General features: G+C 58.8%; 1 protein-coding gene and 19 non-coding genes across 20 annotated transcripts; all 20 read right to left on the minus strand.

The window, feature by feature from the left end:
- Nucleotides 1–1,692: 1,692 nt before the first annotated feature.
- On the minus strand, nt 1,693–1,784 carry LOC143641248 (small nucleolar RNA SNORD116). Its single transcript, XR_013155268.1, has one exon. It is a non-coding gene; the product is annotated as a small nucleolar RNA SNORD116 (small nucleolar RNA).
- A 1,726-nt stretch (nt 1,785–3,510) lies between these two features.
- Nucleotides 3,511–3,602, minus strand: LOC143386639 (small nucleolar RNA SNORD116). Its single transcript, XR_013089650.1, has one exon. It is a non-coding gene; the product is annotated as a small nucleolar RNA SNORD116 (small nucleolar RNA).
- Nucleotides 3,603–5,324: 1,722 nt separating this feature from the next.
- Nucleotides 5,325–5,416, minus strand: LOC143386579 (small nucleolar RNA SNORD116). The gene has a single exon (XR_013089593.1). It is a non-coding gene; the product is annotated as a small nucleolar RNA SNORD116 (small nucleolar RNA).
- Nucleotides 5,417–5,487: 71 nt separating this feature from the next.
- LOC143641246 (uncharacterized) lies at nt 5,488–23,162 on the minus strand. Its single transcript, XM_077108554.1, has 17 exons — nt 22,819–23,162; nt 21,770–21,907; nt 20,707–20,844; nt 19,656–19,793; nt 18,592–18,729; nt 17,541–17,678; nt 16,477–16,614; nt 15,426–15,563; nt 14,362–14,499; nt 13,311–13,448; nt 12,247–12,384; nt 11,196–11,333; nt 10,134–10,271; nt 9,083–9,220; nt 8,019–8,156; nt 6,968–7,105; nt 5,488–5,611 (listed from the first exon to the last, which is right to left on the minus strand). The coding sequence occupies exons 1-17, from the start codon at nt 23,103–23,105 to the stop codon at nt 5,488–5,490; spliced, it is 2,481 nt and encodes an 826-aa protein (XP_076964669.1). The 5' UTR covers nt 23,106–23,162.
- On the minus strand, nt 6,734–6,827 carry LOC143387008 (small nucleolar RNA SNORD116). The gene has a single exon (XR_013089769.1). It is a non-coding gene; the product is annotated as a small nucleolar RNA SNORD116 (small nucleolar RNA).
- LOC143641249 (small nucleolar RNA SNORD116) lies at nt 7,792–7,885 on the minus strand. The gene has a single exon (XR_013155269.1). It is a non-coding gene; the product is annotated as a small nucleolar RNA SNORD116 (small nucleolar RNA).
- LOC143641250 (small nucleolar RNA SNORD116) lies at nt 8,837–8,930 on the minus strand. The gene has a single exon (XR_013155270.1). It is a non-coding gene; the product is annotated as a small nucleolar RNA SNORD116 (small nucleolar RNA).
- Nucleotides 9,907–10,000, minus strand: LOC143387009 (small nucleolar RNA SNORD116). The gene has a single exon (XR_013089770.1). It is a non-coding gene; the product is annotated as a small nucleolar RNA SNORD116 (small nucleolar RNA).
- Nucleotides 10,950–11,043, minus strand: LOC143641251 (small nucleolar RNA SNORD116). The gene has a single exon (XR_013155271.1). It is a non-coding gene; the product is annotated as a small nucleolar RNA SNORD116 (small nucleolar RNA).
- LOC143641252 (small nucleolar RNA SNORD116) lies at nt 12,020–12,113 on the minus strand. Its single transcript, XR_013155272.1, has one exon. It is a non-coding gene; the product is annotated as a small nucleolar RNA SNORD116 (small nucleolar RNA).
- Nucleotides 13,065–13,158, minus strand: LOC143387010 (small nucleolar RNA SNORD116). Its single transcript, XR_013089771.1, has one exon. It is a non-coding gene; the product is annotated as a small nucleolar RNA SNORD116 (small nucleolar RNA).
- Nucleotides 14,135–14,228, minus strand: LOC143641254 (small nucleolar RNA SNORD116). Its single transcript, XR_013155274.1, has one exon. It is a non-coding gene; the product is annotated as a small nucleolar RNA SNORD116 (small nucleolar RNA).
- LOC143641255 (small nucleolar RNA SNORD116) lies at nt 15,180–15,273 on the minus strand. Its single transcript, XR_013155275.1, has one exon. It is a non-coding gene; the product is annotated as a small nucleolar RNA SNORD116 (small nucleolar RNA).
- LOC143641256 (small nucleolar RNA SNORD116) lies at nt 16,250–16,343 on the minus strand. Its single transcript, XR_013155276.1, has one exon. It is a non-coding gene; the product is annotated as a small nucleolar RNA SNORD116 (small nucleolar RNA).
- LOC143641257 (small nucleolar RNA SNORD116) lies at nt 17,295–17,388 on the minus strand. The gene has a single exon (XR_013155277.1). It is a non-coding gene; the product is annotated as a small nucleolar RNA SNORD116 (small nucleolar RNA).
- Nucleotides 18,365–18,458, minus strand: LOC143641258 (small nucleolar RNA SNORD116). Its single transcript, XR_013155278.1, has one exon. It is a non-coding gene; the product is annotated as a small nucleolar RNA SNORD116 (small nucleolar RNA).
- On the minus strand, nt 19,410–19,503 carry LOC143641259 (small nucleolar RNA SNORD116). Its single transcript, XR_013155279.1, has one exon. It is a non-coding gene; the product is annotated as a small nucleolar RNA SNORD116 (small nucleolar RNA).
- LOC143641260 (small nucleolar RNA SNORD116) lies at nt 20,480–20,573 on the minus strand. Its single transcript, XR_013155280.1, has one exon. It is a non-coding gene; the product is annotated as a small nucleolar RNA SNORD116 (small nucleolar RNA).
- On the minus strand, nt 21,525–21,618 carry LOC143387022 (small nucleolar RNA SNORD116). Its single transcript, XR_013089782.1, has one exon. It is a non-coding gene; the product is annotated as a small nucleolar RNA SNORD116 (small nucleolar RNA).
- Nucleotides 22,593–22,685, minus strand: LOC143387051 (small nucleolar RNA SNORD116). The gene has a single exon (XR_013089809.2). It is a non-coding gene; the product is annotated as a small nucleolar RNA SNORD116 (small nucleolar RNA).

Raw genomic sequence — 23,162 nt, forward strand, 5'->3', positions numbered from 1 at the left:
TCGGTGACTTGGAGCAAGGAGACTCTTACCATCGTCAGCTATGAAGGGCCACACTCAGGTAACAGAGGGCACGAGCATGCGGGTGTTCCCCGTCCTCCCTGGGTACCTTCCCACAGCCAGAAGAGCCGGCGGCAACCCTCAGTCCGTCCGAGGAAACCCGACCTGCCATGCGTATGCAAGGAGACAAAAGAGAGGGATGCCCATGAAACATAACCATAAGTGGCCTGCTCCGCAGCCTGCTGCTCCTCAGTACACACTCCTTAGGGACTGCAGCCTTTTCAGTTTCCTATGCCATGCCTGCCTCATCTCAGTTCCAATGGGGCTCCTAAGCTGCCCAGGAAACTCTTCCAGCCACAGGAAACCCATCTGAGAATCTCCATCCAACCCTACAAACGAATGTGACCCTGACACCTTCCCTCCATGGGATGTCCAAGCATGGAAGGAACAACTTGAGAAAGTACGTCCTCAGGAGACCTCCTGCCTTTCTGGGACATCGCCACATGCATATCTAAGCCCCACATGACATAGATTCCAACAGGAGCCCCAGTCCCACCCATACGATGCGATGCCTGAACCACACAACTTGTGCAGCAGAGGAGACCCTCATCGCCTGTCCAGCGCCTAGAAAGGCACTTGGCAAAGAGGTGAATTCCATCACTCTCTACTTCCTTCAGGCATAGGCAACAATCCTTAGGAACTACTTTGAACCCAGTTACGCTTTTCCTCTGTCCAAACCATTCACGACTGTCCAATGCTCAAAAACTAGAAGCTGATGTCTCGGGTTCACATGTGCCTCCTCCAAAAAAATTCATTCCTGAGGTCTGCCACAATAGTGGCTCATTCGGGATTCAAACTGCGTATATGCTCTATCATGTGGCACATCAACCACTGAGCCTGAAGCCTCACGGGCAAACCAAAATCACACAACGATACTCAGGCTTTTTCCTGAAACACTTCTGATGCCCCAACTTGAGAGTCAAGCACCTATCAGGAGGATCCATTCCCAGAAGTTACAGCCAAAGGACCGGCTTGTGGTAAGACCCAGTTCCTCCATTTGCATTCCCTCAAATGGCCATCTACTCATCCAGGCGCTGGTCCCTCTTTAGACCCACCCTTCCTTCCCTTGGTGGACAAACGCTCTTGCCAACATTGTGGGACAATACCACTGGCAACACTGTAGCATTTCCAGAAAACCAGAAAACCCACCACACTCCCGGAAACACCAGGCCCCTGTGCACTATAGAAGGGTCTCCCATGCTTTGCGCTGGGTCTGCCTCCGCATTCCACCTAAAGTGGTCCTCAATTTTCACTGGAAGACCCAGCAGACCGGCATGGTTCCACAGGCCTGGGAATAAGCATCTCCAGTCCACAAGACGACCAAACTTCTTCTCCTGTGCCATGGACCAGAACCTGCTAGTACGACTGAACCCTAAAGCCGAACACCCACTAGGATATAATCCTGGGCAGGCCAAGGTCTTCCTCAAGTCCTGAGCTCTGCATCACCCATGCATGCTTAAACCAAACGAGGACTGACACTCAGAGGACTACAGGCTCGGAGCCTAACGCCACCTGAACTCGGCTGGAAAAAGCCTTCCCTTCCAGGGTCCATTCCCATAGAGCCCCCGTCGAAAAAGGGGCACAGGGTTCTCCGCTCCACCACCCAACTCACTGCAGCCCCCAGTGCTACGTGCTGGACCTCAGTTTCGATGAGAACGACGGTATGGAGTTTTCACTCATTTTGTTCAGCTTCCAAGGAATGTTTTTGTGGGAGTCATCATCAATCCACGCTTGTGACCCTCACCTGGCAAGGAGCAACCTCGGTGACTTGGGGCAAGGAGACTCTTACCATCGTCAGCTATGAAGGGCCACACTCAGGTAACAGAGGGCACGAGCATGCGGGTGTTCCCCGTCCTGCCTGGGTGTCTTCCCACAGCCAGAAGAGCCGGCGGCAACCCTCAGTCCGTCCGAGGAAACCCGACCTGCCATGCGTATGCAAGGAGACAAAAGAGAGGGATGCCCATGAAACATAACCATAAGTGGCCTGCTCCGCAGCCTGCTGTTCCTCAGTACACACTCCTTAGGGACTGCAGCCTTTTCAGTTTCCTATGCCATGCCTGCCTCATCTCAGTTCCAATGGGGCTCCTAAGCTGCCCAGGAAACTCTTCCAGCCACAGGAAACCCGTCTGAGAATCTCCATCCAACCCTACAAACGAATGTGACCCTGACACCTTCCCTCCATGGGATGTCCAAGCATGGAAGGAACAACTTGAGAAAGTACATCCTCAGGAGACCTCCTGCCTTTCTGGGACATCGCCACATGCATCTCTAAGCCCCACATGACATAGATTCCAACAGGAGCCCCAGTCCCACCCATACGATGCGATGCCTGAACCACACAACTTGTGCAGCAGAGGAGACCCTCATCGCCTGTCCAGCGCCTAGAAAGGCACTTGGCAAAGAGGTGAATTCCATCACTCTCTACTTCCTTCAGGCATAGGCAACAATCCTTAGGAACTGCTTTGAACCCAGTTACGCTTTTCCTCTGCCCAAACCATTCACGACTGTCCAATGCTCAAAAACTAGAAGCTGATGTCTCGGGTTCACATGTGCCTCCTCCAAAACAAATTCATTCCTGAGGTCTGCCACAATAGTGGCTCATTCGGGATTCAAACTGCATATATGCTCTATCATGTGGCACATCAACCACTGAGCCTGAAGCCTCACGGGCAAACCAAAATCACACAATGATACTCAGGCTTTTTCCTGAAACTCTTCTGATGCCCCAACTCGAGAGTCAAGCAACTATCAGGAGGATCCATTCCCAGAAGTTGCAGCCAAAGGACCGGCTTGTGGTAAGACCCAGTTCCTCCATTTGCATTCCCTCAAATGGCCATCTACTCATCCAGGCGCTGGTCCCTCTTTAGACCCACCCTTCCTTCCCTTGGTGGACAAACGCTCTTGCCAACATTGTGGGACAATACCACTGGCAACACTGTAGCATTTCCGGAAAACCAGAAAACCCACCACATTCCCGGAAACACCAGGCCCCTGTGCACTATAGAAGGGTCTCCCATGCTTTAAGCTGGGTCTGCCTCCGCATTCCACCTAAAGTGGTCCTCAATTTTCACTGGAAGACCCAGCAGACCGGCATGGTTCCACAGGCCTGGGAATAAGCATCTCCAGTCCACAAGAGGACCAAACTTCTTCTCCTGTGCCATGGACCAGAACCTGCTAGTACGACTGAACCCTACAGCCGAACACCCACTAGGATATAATCCTGGGCAGGCCAAGGTCTTCCTCAAGTCCTGAGCTCTGCATCACCCATGCATGCTGAAACCAAACGAGGACTGACACTCGGAAGACTACAGGCTCGGAGAGTAACGCCACCTGAACTCGGCTGGAAAAAGCCTTCCCTTCCAGGGTCCATTCCCATAGAGCCCCCGTCGAAAAAGGGGCACAGGGTTCTCCGCTCCACCACCCAACTCACTGCAGCCCCCAGTGCTACGTGGTGGACCTCAGTTTCGATGAGAACGACGGTATAGAGTTTTCACTCATTTTGTTCAGCTTCCAAGGAATGTTTTTGTGGGAGTCATCATCGATCCACGCTTGTGACCCTCACCTGGCAAGGAGCAACCTCGGTGACTTGGGGCAAGGAGACTCTTACCATCGTCAGCTATGAAGGGCCACACTCAGGTAACAGAGGGCACGGGCATGCGGGTGTTCCCCGTCCTGCCTGGGTGTCTTCCCACAGCCAGAAGAGCCGGCGGCAACCCTCAGTCCGTCCGAGGAAACCCGACCTGCCATGCGTATGCAAGGAGACAAAAGAGAGGGATGCCCATGAAACATAACCATAAGTGGCCTGCTCCGCAGCCTGCTGTTCCTCACTACACACTCCTTAGGGACTGCAGCCTTTTCAGTTTCCTATGCCATGCCTGCCTCATCTCAGTTCCAATGGGGCTCCTAAGCTGCCCAGGAAACTCTTCCAGCCACAGGAAACTCATCTGAGAATCTCCATCTAACCCTACAAACGAATGTGACCCTGACACCTTCCCTCCATGGGATGTCCAAGCATGGAAGGAACAACTTGAGAAAGTACGTCCTCTGGAGACCTCCTGCCTTTCTGGTACATCGCCACATGCATCTCTAAGCCCCACATGACATAGATTCCAACAGGAGCCCCAGTACCACCCATACGATGCGATGCCTGAACCACACAACTTGTGCAGGAGAGGAGACCCTCATCGCCTGTCCAGCGCCTAGAAGGCACTTGGCAAAGAGGTGAATTCCATCACTCTCTACTTCCTTCAAGCATAGGCAACAATCCTTAGGAACTACTTTGAACCCAGTTACGCTTTTCCTCTGCCCAAACCATTCACGACTGTCCAATGCTCAAAAACTAGAAGCTGATGTCTCGGGTTCACATGTGCCTCCTCCAAAAAAATTCATTCCTGAGTTCTGCCACAACAGTGGCTCTTTCGGGATCCAAACAAAGTATATGCTCTATCAGAAGGCACATCAACCACCGTGCTGAAGCCTCACGGGCGGACCAAAAGCACACAATGATACTGAGGCTTATTCCTGAAACACTTCTGATGCCCCAACTCGAGAGTCAACCATCTATCAGGAGGATCCATTCCCGGAAGTTGCAGCAAAGGACCGGGTTGTGGTAAGATCCAGTTTCTCCATTTGCATTCCCTCAAATGGCCATCTACTCATCATGGCGGTGGTCCCTCTTTAGATCCACCCTTCCTTCCCTTGGTGGACAAACGCTCTTACCAACATTGTGGGACAATACCACTGGCAACACTGTAGCATTTCCGGAAAACAAGAAAACCCACCACATTCCCAGAAACACCAGGCCCCTGTGCACTATAGAAGGGTCTCCCTTGCATTGCGCTGGGTCTGCCTCCGCCTTCCACCTAAAGTGGTCCTCAATTTTCACTGGAAGACCCAGCAGACCGGCATGGTTCCACTGGCCTGGGAATAAGCATCTCTAGTCCACAAGAGGACGAAACTTCTTCTCCTGTGCCATGGCCCTAACGTCCTAGTACGGCTGAACCCTACAGCCGAACACCCACTAGGATGTAATCCAGGCCACGCCAAGGTCTTCCTCAACGTCTTGAGCTCTGCATCACCCATGCATGCTGAAACCAAAGGAGGACGGACACTCAGAGGACTACAGGCTCGGAGCCTAACGCCACCTGAACTCGGCTGGAAAGAGCCTTCCCTTCCAGGGTCCATTCCCACAGAGCCCCCGTCGAAAAAGGGGCACAGGATTCTCCCTTCCACCACCAAACTCACTGGAGGCCCCTGGGCTACGTGGTGGACCTCAGTTTCGATGAGAACGACGGTATAGAGTTTTCACTCATTTTGTTCAGCTTCCAAGGAATGTTTTTGTGGGAGTCATCATCGATCCACGCTTGTGACCCTCACCTGGCAAGGAGCAATCTCGGTGACTTGGGGCAAGGAGACTCTTACCATCGTCAGCTATGAAGGGCCACACTCAGGTAACAGAGGGCACGGGCATGCGGGTGTTCCCCGTCCTCCCTGGGTATCTTCCCACAGCCAGAAGAGTCGGCGGCAACCCTCAATCCGTCCGAGGAAACCCGAACTGCCATGCGTATGCAAGGAGACAAAAGAGAGGGATGCCCATGAAACATAACCATGACTGGCCTGTTCCGCAGCCTGCTGTCCCTCACTACACACTCCTTAGGGACTGCAGCCTTTTCAGTTTCCTATGCCATGCCTGCCTCACCTCAGTTCCAATGGGGCTCCTAAGCTGCCCAGGAAACTCTTCCAGCCACAGGAAACCCATCTGAGAATCTCCATCCAACCCTACAAACGAATGTGACCCTGACACCTTCCCTCCATGGGATGTCCAAGCATGGAAGGACCAACTTGAGAAAGTACGTCCTCGGAGACCTCCTGCCTTTCTGGGACATCGCCACGTGCATCTCGAAGCCCCACATGACATAGATTCCAACAGGAGCCCCAGTCCCACCCATACGCTCCGAAGCCTGAACCCCACAACTTGTGCAGGTGAGGAGACCATCAACGCCTGTCCAGCGCCTATGAAAGGCACTTGGCAAAGAGGTGAATTCCATCACTCTCTACTTCCTTCAGGCATAGGCAACAATCCTTACGAACTACTTTGGACCCAGTTACGCCTTTCCTCTGCCCAAACCATTCACGACTGTCCTGTGCGCAAAAACTGGAAGTTGATGTCTCGGGTTCACATGTGCCTCCTCCACAAAAATTCATTCCTGAGGTCTACAACAACAGTGGCTCATTCGGGATTCAAACTGCGTATATGCTCTATCAGAAGGCACATCAACCACCGTGCCAGAAGCATCACGGGCGAACCAAAAGCACACAACAATAGTAAGGCTTTTTCCTGAAACACCTCTGATGCCAAAACTTGAGAGTCAACCCTCTATCAGGAGGATCCATTCCCAGAAGTTGCAGCCAAAAGACTGGCTTGTGGTAAGACGCACACTTGGGAAAAGGTGAATTTCACCATTCTCGTTCAGATTCCAACAAATGCTTTGTGGGAGTCATCATGGATCCACACTTGTGACTCTCATCTGGCAAGCAGCAACGTTTTGCCTGCTGTGATTTTCCACACTCGCCTTGTACCTTTCCTAAAATTCCCCCATGAGTCGGACAAGTATCGGAAGCCCCGGCAGCTATCCCTGGGCCCTGCCCCCTCGGCCTCTGCCTCTGCCAACGTGCCGGACCTCAGTCACGATGAGCGAGACGGTAGTGGGTTTTCACTCATTTTGTTCAGCTTTTCCAAGGAATGTTATTGGAGGACTCATCATCGATCCAAGCACGCCGGACGCACCGACCGCGTCCACCAATCGCCGGGGCCCGAACGAGCACAGTCACGGGGACCGTATTTCCACACCAACCCTCGTAGCCTCCGACGACTGGCTTGGCACGGGGGAGGTGGACCAGCCAAGCTTACCGTCTTTGCCACGCTCCGGCCTGGGTCCCAGCCGCGAACACAGGGATGCCACACAAAAAACAGGACCCCACGGCACCAGCAGAGGTGGGCACGCTCCACTCAGCCACCAGGCACGCCTCCCTCGCCCGCCGCCTTGTCCTGAAGAGTGTACACAAATCACAAGCAACCGTGAGAACAATGGCCCGGTGCCAGGCCTCTCCTCTCCGATGCCAGCTTCCCGTCGGCTGAGTACACTCCCCAATGCTCGAGATACACTGTCCTGCATCCCCAATCCACAGAGAGCTAATCCACAATCCCGCACCTGGGGGCTACTTCCACACCCACGGGGAACTTGGGCGCGCCTTCTTGCGAACATAGTTCGCTACAGGCCTCGCTTTCCGCAACTTCGAGGCCTCACCAGGTGTATGCCTGCTGCAATTTTCCACATCCGCCTTGTACCTCTCCTCCCCTCCACCCTCCACACTCCACCCCGCTGCCCGCTGCGAGAATGTCTGCTACTCCCTCAACCACTGGTCCTACAAGAAAGGGAGGGCCAGGCCTAGCCCTCTCCAGGCAACTTCATGCCTCCCAGTCATCCCAACCTTTGAAAAGAGGGCGCTTGGACACCTCACACCTGTTGTTCCCCCAGCAGGCCTGGCTCTGCTGAGCGTCTGGTTCGGCTCAGCCGAGAATACCCTGCGGCCACACGCACATGGACGGGGCCACAGCCCAGCTTTCCGCATCGGCCGGGCCTAGGAATTCCCCCATGAGTCGGACAAGTATCGGAAGCCCCGGCAGCTATCCCTGGGCCCTGCCCCCTCGGCCTCTGCCTCTGCCAACGTGCCGGACCTCAGTCACGATGAGCGAGACGGTAGTGGGTTTTCACTCATTTTGTTCAGCTTTTCCAAGGAATGTTATTGGAGGACTCATCATCGATCCAAGCACGCCGGACGCACCAATCGCGTCCACGCCCCGGACCGAGCACATTCAGGGGGCGCGGTATTTCCACACCAGTCCTGCATAGGCTCCGACAAGCGGCTTGGCTCGGTGGAGGTGGACAAACCAAGCTTACCGTCTTCGCCACGCCCCGGCCTGGGTCCCAGTCACGAACACAGGGATGCCAACCAGAAAGCAGGACCCCGCGGCCTCAGCAGAGGTGGGCAGGCTCCAATCAGGCACCAGGCACGCCTCCCTCGCCCGCCACCTCGTCCTGAAGAGTGCACACAAATGACAAGCAACCATGAGAACAAAGGCCCGGTGCCAGGCCTCTCCTCTCCGATGCCAGCTTCCTGTAGGCTGAGGAAAATCCTCAATGCTCAGGATACACTCTCCTGCATCCCCAATGTACTGAGAGCTCATCGAGAATCGCACCTATGGCAGCTACGCCCACACACCCGGAGAACTTGCGCGCGCCCTCCTGGGAAGATACTTGGCTACAGGCCTGGCTTTGCGCACCTTACGGTCATCCCCAGGGGTCTGCCTGCTGCAACATTCCACTTCCGCCTTGTTCCTGTCCTCCACTCCGCCCCGCTGGCCCCTCGGATCATCTATCCTACACCCTAACCCACGGCTCCTATCAGGAATGGGAGGCCCAGGGCTAGTCGACCTCGGGCCTACAGGCAACCTCGTGCCTCCAAGTCTTCCCAAACTTTGAAAAGAGGGCACTTGAACACCTCACGCCTGTGTTTCCCCAGCGGGTCTGGCTGTTTTAAGCACCTGACTCGGCTCAGCCAAGAATCCCCAGCGGCCACACGCACATGGACGGGGCCACAGCCCAGCTGTGGGCATCGGCCTGGCCTAGGAATTCGCCCAGGAGTCGGACACGTATTGGACGACCCGGCAGCTATCCCTGGGCCCTGCCCCCTCGGCCTCTGCCTCTGCCAACGTGCCGGACCTCAGTCACGATGAGCGAGACGGTAGTGGGTTTTCACTCATTTTGTTCAGCTTTTCCAAGGAATGTTATTGGAGGACTCATCATCGATCCAAGCACGCCGGACGCACCGACCGCGTCCACGCCCCTGGCCGGGCCGGGCCGGGGCCCGAACGAGCACAGTCACGGGGACCGTATTTCCACACCAACCCTCGTAGCCTCCGACGACTGGCTTGGCACGGGGGAGGTGGACCAGCCAAGCTTACCGTCTTTGCCACGCTCCGGCCTGGGTCCCAGCCGCGAACACAGGGATGCCACACAAAAAACAGGACCCCACGGCACCAGCAGAGGTGGGCACGCTCCACTCAGCCACCAGGCACGCCTCCCTCGCCCGCCGCCTTGTCCTGAAGAGTGTACACAAATCACAAGCAACCGTGAGAACAATGGCCCGGTGCCAGGCCTCTCCTCTCCGATGCCAGCTTCCCGTCGGCTGAGTACACTCCCCAATGCTCGAGATACACTGTCCTGCATCCCCAATCCACAGAGAGCTAATCCACAATCCCGCACCTGGGGGCTACTTCCACACCCACGGGGAACTTGGGCGCGCCTTCTTGCGAACATAGTTCGCTACAGGCCTCGCTTTCCGCAACTTCGAGGCCTCACCAGGTGTATGCCTGCTGCAATTTTCCACATCCGCCTTGTACCTCTCCTCCCCTCCACCCTCCACACTCCACCCCGCTGCCCGCTGCGAGAATGTCTGCTACACCCTCACCCACTGGTCCTACAAGAAAGGGAGGGCCAGGCCTAGCCCTCTCCAGGCAACTTCATGCCTCCCAGTCATCCCAACCTTTGAAAAGAGGGCGCTTGGACACCTCACACCTGTTGTTCCCCCAGCAGGCCTGGCTCTGCTGAGCGTCTGGTTCGGCTCAGCCGAGAATACCCTGCGGCCACACGCACATGGACGGGGCCACAGCCCAGCTTTCCGCATCGGCCGGGCCTAGGAATTCCCCCATGAGTCGGACAAGTATCGGAAGCCCCGGCAGCTATCCCTGGGCCCTGCCCCCTCGGCCTCTGCCTCTGCCAACGTGCCGGACCTCAGTCACGATGAGCGAGACGGTAGTGGGTTTTCACTCATTTTGTTCAGCTTTTCCAAGGAATGTTATTGGAGGACTCATCATCGATCCAAGCACGCCGGACGCACCAATCGCGTCCACGCCCCGGACCGAGCACATTCAGGGGGCGCGGTATTTCCACACCAGTCCTGCATAGGCTCCGACAAGCGGCTTGGCTCGGTGGAGGTGGACAAACCAAGCTTACCGTCTTCGCCACGCCCCGGCCTGCGTCCCAGTCACGAACACAGGGATGCCAACCAGAAAGCAGGACCCCGCGGCCTCAGCAGAGGTGGGCAGGCTCCAATCAGGCACCAGGCACGCCTCCCTCGCCCGCCACCTCGTCCTGAAGAGTGCACACAAATGACAAGCAACCATGAGAACAAAGGCCCGGTGCCAGGCCTCTCCTCTCCGATGCCAGCTTCCTGTAGGCTGAGTAAAATCCTCAATGCTCAGGATACACTCTCCTGCATCCCCAATGTACTGAGAGCTCATCGAGAATCGCACCTATGGCAGCTACGCCCACACACCCGGAGAACTTGCGCGCGCCCTCCTGGGAAGATACTTGGCTACAGGCCTGGCTTTGCGCACCTTACGGTCATCCCCAGGGGTCTGCCTGCTGCAACATTCCACTTCCGCCTTGTTCCTGTCCTCCACTCCGCCCCGCTGGCCCCTCTGATCACCTATGCTACACCCTAACCCACTGCTCCTATCAGGAATGGGAGGCCCAGGGCTAGGCGACCTCGGGCCTACAGGCAACCTCGTGCCTCCAAGTCTTCCCAACCTTTGAAAAGAGGGCACTTGAACACCTCACGCCTGTTTCCCCAGCGGGTCTGGCTGTTTTAAGCACCTGACTCGGCTCAGCCAAGAATCCCCAGCGGCCACACGCACATGGACGGGGCCACAGCCCAGCTGTGGGCATCGGCCTGGCCTAGGAATTCGCCCAGGAGTCGGACACGTATTGGACGACCCGGCAGCTATCCCTGGGCCCTGCCCCCTCGGCCTCTGCCTCTGCCAACGTGCCGGACCTCAGTCACGATGAGCGAGACGGTAGTGGGTTTTCACTCATTTTGTTCAGCTTTTCCAAGGAATGTTATTGGAGGACTCATCATCGATCCAAGCACGCCGGACGCACCGACCGCGTCCACGCCCCTGGCCGGGCCGGGCCGGGGCCCGAACGAGCACAGTCACGGGGACCGTATTTCCACACCAACCCTCGTAGCCTCCGACGACTGGCTTGGCACGGGGGAGGTGGACCAGCCAAGCTTACCGTCTTTGCCACGCTCCGGCCTGGGTCCCAGCCGCGAACACAGGGATGCCACACAAAAAACAGGACCCCACGGCACCAGCAGAGGTGGGCACGCTCCACTCAGCCACCAGGCACGCCTCCCTCGCCCGCCGCCTTGTCCTGAAGAGTGTACACAAATCACAAGCAACCGTGAGAACAATGGCCCGGTGCCAGGCCTCTCCTCTCCGATGCCAGCTTCCCGTCGGCTGAGTACACTCCCCAATGCTCGAGATACACTGTCCTGCATCCCCAATCCACAGAGAGCTAATCCACAATCCCGCACCTGGGGGCTACTTCCACACCCACGGGGAACTTGGGCGCGCCTTCTTGCGAACATAGTTCGCTACAGGCCTCGCTTTCCGCAACTTCGAGGCCTCACCAGGTGTATGCCTGCTGCAATTTTCCACATCCGCCTTGTACCTCTCCTCCCCTCCACCCTCCACACTCCACCCCGCTGCCCGCTGCGAGAATGTCTGCTACACCCTCACCCACTGGTCCTACAAGAAAGGGAGGGCCAGGCCTAGCCCTCTCCAGGCAACTTCATGCCTCCCAGTCATCCCAACCTTTGAAAAGAGGGCGCTTGGACACCTCACACCTGTTGTTCCCCCAGCAGGCCTGGCTCTGCTGAGCGTCTGGTTCGGCTCAGCCGAGAATACCCTGCGGCCACACGCACATGGACGGGGCCACAGCCCAGCTTTCCGCATCGGCCGGGCCTAGGAATTCCCCCATGAGTCGGACAAGTATCGGAAGCCCCGGCAGCTATCCCTGGGCCCTGCCCCCTCGGCCTCTGCCTCTGCCAACGTGCCGGACCTCAGTCACGATGAGCGAGACGGTAGTGGGTTTTCACTCATTTTGTTCAGCTTTTCCAAGGAATGTTATTGGAGGACTCATCATCGATCCAAGCACGCCGGACGCACCAATCGCGTCCACGCCCCGGACCGAGCACATTCAGGGGGCGCGGTATTTCCACACCAGTCCTGCATAGGCTCCGACAAGCGGCTTGGCTCGGTGGAGGTGGACAAACCAAGCTTACCGTCTTCGCCACGCCCCGGCCTGGGTCCCAGTCACGAACACAGGGATGCCAACCAGAAAGCAGGACCCCGCGGCCTCAGCAGAGGTGGGCAGGCTCCAATCAGGCACCAGGCACGCCTCCCTCGCCCGCCACCTCGTCCTGAAGAGTGCACACAAATGACAAGCAACCATGAGAACAAAGGCCCGGTGCCAGGCCTCTCCTCTCCGATGCCAGCTTCCTGTAGGCTGAGTAAAATCCTCAATGCTCAGGATACACTCTCCTGCATCCCCAATGTACTGAGAGCTCATCGAGAATCGCACCTATGGCAGCTACGCCCACACACCCGGAGAACTTGCGCGCGCCCTCCTGGGAAGATACTTGGCTACAGGCCTGGCTTTGCGCACCTTACGGTCATCCCCAGGGGTCTGCCTGCTGCAACATTCCACTTCCGCCTTGTTCCTGTCCTCCACTCCGCCCCGCTGGCCCCTCTGATCACCTATGCTACACCCTAACCCACTGCTCCTATCAGGAATGGGAGGCCCAGGGCTAGGCGACCTCGGGCCTACAGGCAACCTCGTGCCTCCAAGTCTTCCCAACCTTTGAAAAGAGGGCACTTGAACACCTCACGCCTGTGTTTCCCCAGCGGGTCTGGCTGTTTTAAGCACCTGACTCGGCTCAGCCAAGAATCCCCAGCGGCCACACGCACATGGACGGGGCCACAGCCCAGCTGTGGGCATCGGCCTGGCCTAGGAATTCGCCCAGGAGTCGGACACGTATTGGACGACCCGGCAGCTATCCCTGGGCCCTGCCCCCTCGGCCTCTGCCTCTGCCAACGTGCCGGACCTCAGTCACGATGAGCGAGACGGTAGTGGGTTTTCACTCATTTTGTTCAGCTTTTCCAAGGAATGTTATTGGAGGACTCATCATCGATCCAAGCACGCCGGACGCACCGACCGCGTCCACGCCCCTGGCCGGGCCGGGCCGGGGCCCGAACGAGCACAGTCACGGGGACCGTATTTCCACACCAACCCTCGTAGCCTCCGACGACTGGCTTGGCACGGGGGAGGTGGACCAGCCAAGCTTACCGTCTTTGCCACGCTCCGGCCTGGGTCCCAGCCGCGAACACAGGGATGCCACACAAAAAACAGGACCCCACGGCACCAGCAGAGGTGGGCACGCTCCACTCAGCCACCAGGCACGCCTCCCTCGCCCGCCGCCTTGTCCTGAAGAGTGTACACAAATCACAAGCAACCGTGAGAACAATGGCCCGGTGCCAGGCCTCTCCTCTCCGATGCCAGCTTCCCGTCGGCTGAGTACACTCCCCAATGCTCGAGATACACTGTCCTGCATCCCCAATCCACAGAGAGCTAATCCACAATCCCGCACCTGGGGGCTACTTCCACACCCACGGGGAACTTGGGCGCGCCTTCTTGCGAACATAGTTCGCTACAGGCCTCGCTTTCCGCAACTTCGAGGCCTCACCAGGTGTATGCCTGCTGCAATTTTCCACATCCGCCTTGTACCTCTCCTCCCCTCCACCCTCCACACTCCACCCCGCTGCCCGCTGCGAGAATGTCTGCTACACCCTCACCCACTGGTCCTACAAGAAAGGGAGGGCCAGGCCTAGCCCTCTCCAGGCAACTTCATGCCTCCCAGTCATCCCAACCTTTGAAAAGAGGGCGCTTGGACACCTCACACCTGTTGTTCCCCCAGCAGGCCTGGCTCTGCTGAGCGTCTGGTTCGGCTCAGCCGAGAATACCCTGCGGCCACACGCACATGGACGGGGCCACAGCCCAGCTTTCCGCATCGGCCGGGCCTAGGAATTCCCCCATGAGTCGGACAAGTATCGGAAGCCCCGGCAGCTATCCCTGGGCCCTGCCCCCTCGGCCTCTGCCTCTGCCAACGTGCCGGACCTCAGTCACGATGAGCGAGACGGTAGTGGGTTTTCACTCATTTTGTTCAGCTTTTCCAAGGAATGTTATTGGAGGACTCATCATCGATCCAAGCACGCCGGACGCACCAATCGCGTCCCCGCCCCGGACCGAGCACATTCAGGGGGCGCGGTATTTCCACACCAGTCCTGCATAGGCTCCGACAAGCGGCTTGGCTCGGTGGAGGTGGACAAACCAAGCTTACCGTCTTCGCCACGCCCCGGCCTGGGTCCCAGTCACGAACACAGGGATGCCAACCAGAAAGCAGGACCCCGCGGCCTCAGCAGAGGTGGGCAGGCTCCAATCAGGCACCAGGCACGCCTCCCTCGCCCGCCACCTCGTCCTGAAGAGTGCACACAAATGACAAGCAACCATGAGAACAAAGGCCCGGTGCCAGGCCTCTCCTCTCCGATGCCAGCTTCCTGTAGGCTGAGTAAAATCCTCAATGCTCAGGATACACTCTCCTGCATCCCCAATGTACTGAGAGCTCATCGAGAATCGCACCTATGGCAGCTACGCCCACACACCCGGAGAACTTGCGCGCGCCCTCCTGGGAAGATACTTGGCTACAGGCCTGGCTTTGCGCACCTTACGGTCATCCCCAGGGGTCTGCCTGCTGCAACATTCCACTTCCGCCTTGTTCCTGTCCTCCACTCCGCCCCGCTGGCCCCTCGGATCACCTATCCTACACCCTAACCCACGGCTCCTATCAGGAATGGGAGGCCCAGGGCTAGTCGACCTCGGGCCTACAGGCAACCTCGTGCCTCCAAGTCTTCCCAACCTTTGAAAAGAGGGCACTTGAACACCTCACGCCTGTGTTTCCCCAGCGGGTCTGGCTGTTTTAAGCACCTGACTCGGCTCAGCCAAGAATCCCCAGCGGCCACACGCACATGGACGGGGCCACAGCCCAGCTGTGGGCATCGGCCTGGCCTAGGAATTCGCCCAGGAGTCGGACACGTATTGGACGACCCGGCAGCTATCCCTGGGCCCTGCCCCCTCGGCCTCTGCCTCTGCCAACGTGCCGGACCTCAGTCACGATGAGCGAGACGGTAGTGGGTTTTCACTCATTTTGTTCAGCTTTTCCAAGGAATGTTATTGGAGGACTCATCATCGATCCAAGCACGCCGGACGCACCGACCGCGTCCACACCCCTGGCCGGGCCGGGCCGGGGCCCGAACGAGCACAGTCACGGGGACCGTATTTCCACACCAACCCTCGTAGCCTCCGACGACTGGCTTGGCACGGGGGAGGTGGACCAGCCAAGCTTACCGTCTTTGCCACGCTCCGGCCTGGGTCCCAGCCGCGAACACAGGGATGCCACACAAAAAACAGGACCCCACGGCACCAGCAGAGGTGGGCACGCTCCACTCAGCCACCAGGCACGCCTCCCTCGCCCGCCGCCTTGTCCTGAAGAGTGTACACAAATCACAAGCAACCGTGAGAACAATGGCCCGGTGCCAGGCCTCTCCTCTCCGATGCCAGCTTCCCGTCGGCTGAGTACACTCCCCAATGCTCGAGATACACTGTCCTGCATCCCCAATCCACAGAGAGCTAATCCACAATCCCGCACCTGGGGGCTACTTCCACACCCACGGGGAACTTGGGCGCGCCTTCTTGCGAACATAGTTCGCTACAGGCCTCGCTTTCCGCAACTTCGAGGCCTCACCAGGTGTATGCCTGCTGCAATTTTCCACATCCGCCTTGTACCTCTCCTCCCCTCCACCCTCCACACTCCACCCCGCTGCCCGCTGCGAGAATGTCTGCTACACCCTCACCCACTGGTCCTACAAGAAAGGGAGGGCCAGGCCTAGCCCTCTCCAGGCAACTTCATGCCTCCCAGTCATCCCAACCTTTGAAAAGAGGGCGCTTGGACACCTCACACCTGTTGTTCCCCCAGCAGGCCTGGCTCTGCTGAGCGTCTGGTTCGGCTCAGCCGAGAATACCCTGCGGCCACACGCACATGGACGGGGCCACAGCCCAGCTTTCCGCATCGGCCGGGCCTAGGAATTCCCCCATGAGTCGGACAAGTATCGGAAGCCCCGGCAGCTATCCCTGGGCCCTGCCCCCTCGGCCTCTGCCTCTGCCAACGTGCCGGACCTCAGTCACGATGAGCGAGACGGTAGTGGGTTTTCACTCATTTTGTTCAGCTTTTCCAAGGAATGTTATTGGAGGACTCATCATCGATCCAAGCACGCCGGACGCACCAATCGCGTCCCCGCCCCGGACCGAGCACATTCAGGGGGCGCGGTATTTCCACACCAGTCCTGCATAGGCTCCGACAAGCGGCTTGGCTCGGTGGAGGTGGACAAACCAAGCTTACCGTCTTCGCCACGCCCCGGCCTGGGTCCCAGTCACGAACACAGGGATGCCAACCAGAAAGCAGGACCCCGCGGCCTCAGCAGAGGTGGGCAGGCTCCAATCAGGCACCAGGCACGCCTCCCTCGCCCGCCACCTCGTCCTGAAGAGTGCACACAAATGACAAGCAACCATGAGAACAAAGGCCCGGTGCCAGGCCTCTCCTCTCCGATGCCAGCTTCCTGTAGGCTGAGTAAAATCCTCAATGCTCAGGATACACTCTCCTGCATCCCCAATGTACTGAGAGCTCATCGAGAATCGCACCTATGGCAGCTACGCCCACACACCCGGAGAACTTGCGCGCGCCCTCCTGGGAAGATACTTGGCTACAGGCCTGGCTTTGCGCACCTTACGGTCATCCCCAGGGGTCTGCCTGCTGCAACATTCCACTTCCGCCTTGTTCCTGTCCTCCACTCCGCCCCGCTGGCCCCTCTGATCACCTATGCTACACCCTAACCCACTGCTCCTATCAGGAATGGGAGGCCCAGGGCTAGGCGACCTCGGGCCTACAGGCAACCTCGTGCCTCCAAGTCTTCCCAACCTTTGAAAAGAGGGCACTTGAACACCTCACGCCTGTGTTTCCCCAGCGGGTCTGGCTGTTTTAAGCACCTGACTCGGCTCAGCCAAGAATCCCCAGCGGCCACACGCACATGGACGGGGCCACAGCCCAGCTGTGGGCATCGGCCTGGCCTAGGAATTCGCCCAGGAGTCGGACACGTATTGGACGACCCGGCAGCTATCCCTGGGCCCTGCCCCCTCGGCCTCTGCCTCTGCCAACGTGCCGGACCTCAGTCACGATGAGCGAGACGGTAGTGGGTTTTCACTCATTTTGTTCAGCTTTTCCAAGGAATGTTATTGGAGGACTCATCATCGATCCAAGCACGCCGGACGCACCGACCGCGTCCACGCCCCTGGCCGGGCCGGGCCGGGGCCCGAACGAGCACAGTCACGGGGACCGTATTTCCACACCAACCCTCGTAGCCTCCGACGACTGGCTTGGCACGGGGGAGGTGGACCAGCCAAGCTTACCGTCTTTGCCACGCTCCGGCCTGGGTCCCAGCCGCGAACACAGGGATGCCACACAAAAAACAGGACCCCACGGCACCAGCAGAGGTGGGCACGCTCCACTCAGCCACCAGGCACGCCTCCCTCGCCCGCCGCCTTGTCCTGAAGAGTGTACACAAATCACAAGCAACCGTGAGAACAATGGCCCGGTGCCAGGCCTCTCCTCTCCGATGCCAGCTTCCCGTCGGCTGAGTACACTCCCCAATGCTCGAGATACACTGTCCTGCATCCCCAATCCACAGAGAGCTAATCCACAATCCCGCACCTGGGGGCTACTTCCACACCCACGGGGAACTTGGGCGCGCCTTCTTGCGAACATAGTTCGCTACAGGCCTCGCTTTCCGCAACTTCGAGGCCTCACCAGGTGTATGCCTGCTGCAATTTTCCACATCCGCCTTGTACCTCTCCTCCCCTCCACCCTCCACACTCCACCCCGCTGCCCGCTGCGAGAATGTCTGCTACACCCTCACCCACTGGTCCTACAAGAAAGGGAGGGCCAGGCCTAGCCCTCTCCAGGCAACTTCATGCCTCCCAGTCATCCCAACCTTTGAAAAGAGGGCGCTTGGACACCTCACACCTGTTGTTCCCCCAGCAGGCCTGGCTCTGCTGAGCGTCTGGTTCGGCTCAGCCGAGAATACCCTGCGGCCACACGCACATGGACGGGGCCACAGCCCAGCTTTCCGCATCGGCCGGGCCTAGGAATTCCCCCATGAGTCGGACAAGTATCGGAAGCCCCGGCAGCTATCCCTGGGCCCTGCCCCCTCGGCCTCTGCCTCTGCCAACGTGCCGGACCTCAGTCACGATGAGCGAGACGGTAGTGGGTTTTCACTCATTTTGTTCAGCTTTTCCAAGGAATGTTATTGGAGGACTCATCATCGATCCAAGCACGCCGGACGCACCAATCGCGTCCCCGCCCCGGACCGAGCACAATCAGGGGGCGCGGTATTTCCACACCAGTCCTGCATAGGCTCCGACAAGCGGCTTGGCTCGGTGGAGGTGGACAAACCAAGCTTACCGTCTTCGCCACGCCCCGGCCTGGGTCCCAGTCACGAACACAGGGATGCCAACCAGAAAGCAGGACCCCGCGGCCTCAGCAGAGGTGGGCAGGCTCCAATCAGGCACCAGGCACGCCTCCCTCGCCCGCCACCTCGTCCTGAAGAGTGCACACAAATGACAAGCAACCATGAGAACAAAGGCCCGGTGCCAGGCCTCTCCTCTCCGATGCCAGCTTCCTGTAGGCTGAGTAAAATCCTCAATGCTCAGGATACACTCTCCTGCATCCCCAATGTACTGAGAGCTCATCGAGAATCGCACCTATGGCAGCTACGCCCACACACCCGGAGAACTTGCGCGCGCCCTCCTGGGAAGATACTTGGCTACAGGCCTGGCTTTGCGCACCTTACGGTCATCCCCAGGGGTCTGCCTGCTGCAACATTCCACTTCCGCCTTGTTCCTGTCCTCCACTCCGCCCCGCTGGCCCCTCTGATCACCTATGCTACACCCTAACCCACTGCTCCTATCAGGAATGGGAGGCCCAGGGCTAGGCGACCTCGGGCCTACAGGCAACCTCGTGCCTCCAAGTCTTCCCAACCTTTGAAAAGAGGGCACTTGAACACCTCACGCCTGTGTTTCCCCAGCGGGTCTGGCTGTTTTAAGCACCTGACTCGGCTCAGCCAAGAATCCCCAGCGGCCACACGCACATGGACGGGGCCACAGCCCAGCTGTGGGCATCGGCCTGGCCTAGGAATTCGCCCAGGAGTCGGACACGTATTGGACGACCCGGCAGCTATCCCTGGGCCCTGCCCCCTCGGCCTCTGCCTCTGCCAACGTGCCGGACCTCAGTCACGATGAGCGAGACGGTAGTGGGTTTTCACTCATTTTGTTCAGCTTTTCCAAGGAATGTTATTGGAGGACTCATCATCGATCCAAGCACGCCGGACGCACCGACCGCGTCCACGCCCCTGGCCGGGCCGGGCCGGGGCCCGAACGAGCACAGTCACGGGGACCGTATTTCCACACCAACCCTCGTAGCCTCCGACGACTGGCTTGGCACGGGGGAGGTGGACCAGCCAAGCTTACCGTCTTTGCCACGCTCCGGCCTGGGTCCCAGCCGCGAACACAGGGATGCCACACAAAAAACAGGACCCCACGGCACCAGCAGAGGTGGGCACGCTCCACTCAGCCACCAGGCACGCCTCCCTCGCCCGCCGCCTTGTCCTGAAGAGTGTACACAAATCACAAGCAACCGTGAGAACAATGGCCCGGTGCCAGGCCTCTCCTCTCCGATGCCAGCTTCCCGTCGGCTGAGTACACTCCCCAATGCTCGAGATACACTGTCCTGCATCCCCAATCCACAGAGAGCTAATCCACAATCCCGCACCTGGGGGCTACTTCCACACCCACGGGGAACTTGGGCGCGCCTTCTTGCGAACATAGTTCGCTACAGGCCTCGCTTTCCGCAACTTCGAGGCCTCACCAGGTGTATGCCTGCTGCAATTTTCCACATCCGCCTTGTACCTCTCCTCCCCTCCACCCTCCACACTCCACCCCGCTGCCCGCTGCGAGAATGTCTGCTACACCCTCACCCACTGGTCCTACAAGAAAGGGAGGGCCAGGCCTAGCCCTCTCCAGGCAACTTCATGCCTCCCAGTCATCCCAACCTTTGAAAAGAGGGCGCTTGGACACCTCACACCTGTTGTTCCCCCAGCAGGCCTGGCTCTGCTGAGCGTCTGGTTCGGCTCAGCCGAGAATACCCTGCGGCCACACGCACATGGACGGGGCCACAGCCCAGCTTTCCGCATCGGCCGGGCCTAGGAATTCCCCCATGAGTCGGACAAGTATCGGAAGCCCCGGCAGCTATCCCTGGGCCCTGCCCCCTCGGCCTCTGCCTCTGCCAACGTGCCGGACCTCAGTCACGATGAGCGAGACGGTAGTGGGTTTTCACTCATTTTGTTCAGCTTTTCCAAGGAATGTTATTGGAGGACTCATCATCGATCCAAGCACGCCGGACGCACCAATCGCGTCCCCGCCCCGGACCGAGCACATTCAGGGGGCGCGGTATTTCCACACCAGTCCTGCATAGGCTCCGACAAGCGGCTTGGCTCGGTGGAGGTGGACAAACCAAGCTTACCGTCTTCGCCACGCCCCGGCCTGGGTCCCAGTCACGAACACAGGGATGCCAACCAGAAAGCAGGACCCCGCGGCCTCAGCAGAGGTGGGCAGGCTCCAATCAGGCACCAGGCACGCCTCCCTCGCCCGCCACCTCGTCCTGAAGAGTGCACACAAATGACAAGCAACCATGAGAACAAAGGCCCGGTGCCAGGCCTCTCCTCTCCGATGCCAGCTTCCTGTAGGCTGAGTAAAATCCTCAATGCTCAGGATACACTCTCCTGCATCCCCAATGTACTGAGAGCTCATCGAGAATCGCACCTATGGCAGCTACGCCCACACACCCGGAGAACTTGCGCGCGCCCTCCTGGGAAGATACTTGGCTACAGGCCTGGCTTTGCGCACCTTACGGTCATCCCCAGGGGTCTGCCTGCTGCAACATTCCACTTCCGCCTTGTTCCTGTCCTCCACTCCGCCCCGCTGGCCCCTCTGATCACCTATGCTACACCCTAACCCACTGCTCCTATCAGGAATGGGAGGCCCAGGGCTAGGCGACCTCGGGCCTACAGGCAACCTCGTGCCTCCAAGTCTTCCCAACCTTTGAAAAGAGGGCACTTGAACACCTCACGCCTGTGTTTCCCCAGCGGGTCTGGCTGTTTTAAGCACCTGACTCGGCTCAGCCAAGAATCCCCAGCGGCCACACGCACATGGACGGGGCCACAGCCCAGCTGTGGGCATCGGCCTGGCCTAGGAATTCGCCCAGGAGTCGGACACGTATTGGACGACCCGGCAGCTATCCCTGGGCCCTGCCCCCTCGGCCTCTGCCTCTGCCAACGTGCCGGACCTCAGTCACGATGAGCGAGACGGTAGTGGGTTTTCACTCATTTTGTTCAGCTTTTCCAAGGAATGTTATTGGAGGACTCATCATCGATCCAAGCACGCCGGACGCACCGACCGCGTCCACGCCCCTGGCCGGGCCGGGCCGGGGCCCGAACGAGCACAGTCACGGGGACCGTATTTCCACACCAACCTCGTAGCCTCCGACGACTGGCTTGGCACGGGGGAGGTGGACCAGCCAAGCTTACCGTCTTTGCCACGCTCCGGCCTGGGTCCCAGCCGCGAACACAGGGATGCCACACAAAAAACAGGACCCCACGGCACCAGCAGAGGTGGGCACGCTCCACTCAGCCACCAGGCACGCCTCCCTCGCCCGCCGCCTTGTCCTGAAGAGTGTACACAAATCACAAGCAACCGTGAGAACAATGGCCCGGTGCCAGGCCTCTCCTCTCCGATGCCAGCTTCCCGTCGGCTGAGTACACTCCCCAATGCTCGAGATACACTGTCCTGCATCCCCAATCCACAGAGAGCTAATCCACAATCCCGCACCTGGGGGCTACTTCCACACCCACGGGGAACTTGGGCGCGCCTTCTTGCGAACATAGTTCGCTACAGGCCTCGCTTTCCGCAACTTCGAGGCCTCACCAGGTGTATGCCTGCTGCAATTTTCCACATCCGCCTTGTACCTCTCCTCCCCTCCACCCTCCACACTCCACCCCGCTGCCCGCTGCGAGAATGTCTGCTACACCCTCACCCACTGGTCCTACAAGAAAGGGAGGGCCAGGCCTAGCCCTCTCCAGGCAACTTCATGCCTCCCAGTCATCCCAACCTTTGAAAAGAGGGCGCTTGGACACCTCACACCTGTTGTTCCCCCAGCAGGCCTGGCTCTGCTGAGCGTCTGGTTCGGCTCAGCCGAGAATACCCTGCGGCCACACGCACATGGACGGGGCCACAGCCCAGCTTTCCGCATCGGCCGGGCCTAGGAATTCCCCATGAGTCGGACAAGTATCGGAAGCCCCGGCAGCTATCCCTGGGCCCTGCCCCCTCGGCCTCTGCCTCTGCCAACGTGCCGGACCTCAGTCACGATGAGCGAGACGGTAGTGGGTTTTCACTCATTTGTTCAGCTTTTCCAAGGAATGTTATTGGAGGACTCATCATCGATCCAAGCACGCCGGACGCACCAATCGCGTCCCCGCCCCGGACCGAGCACATTCAGGGGGCGCGGTATTTCCACACCAGTCCTGCATAGGCTCCGACAAGCGGCTTGGCTCGGTGGAGGTGGACAAACCAAGCTTACCGTCTTCGCCACGCCCCGGCCTGGGTCCCAGTCACGAACACAGGGATGCCAACCAGAAAGCAGGACCCCGCGGCCTCAGCAGAGGTGGGCAGGCTCCAATCAGGCACCAGGCACGCCTCCCTCGCCCGCCACCTCGTCCTGAAGAGTGCACACAAATGACAAGCAACCATGAGAACAAAGGCCCGGTGCCAGGCCTCTCCTCTCCGATGCCAGCTTCCTGTAGGCTGAGTAAAATCCTCAATGCTCAGGATACACTCTCCTGCATCCCCAATGTACTGAGAGCTCATCGAGAATCGCACCTATGGCAGCTACGCCCACACACCCGGAGAACTTGCGCGCGCCCT

The sequence above is a fragment of the Callospermophilus lateralis genome, unplaced genomic scaffold, assembly GCF_048772815.1.
Source record: "Callospermophilus lateralis isolate mCalLat2 unplaced genomic scaffold, mCalLat2.hap1 Scaffold_9286, whole genome shotgun sequence".
Classification (NCBI taxonomy): Eukaryota; Metazoa; Chordata; class Mammalia; order Rodentia; family Sciuridae; genus Callospermophilus; species Callospermophilus lateralis.

Bases quoted from the DNA above. Each gene is read 5' to 3' on its own strand.
- LOC143641246 (XM_077108554.1), bottom strand. From the start codon at position 23,105: ATGAGCTCTCAGTACATTGGGGATGCAGGAGAGTGTATCCTGAGCATT. The intron at 16,615-17,540 runs GTAAGCTTGGCT...TGCACTCTTCAG, and splicing joins GCCGGAGCGTGGCAAAGACG to GACGAGGTGGCGGGCGAGGG. The intron at 8,157-9,082 runs GTAAGCTTGGCT...TGCACTCTTCAG, and splicing joins GCCGGAGCGTGGCAAAGACG to GACGAGGTGGCGGGCGAGGG.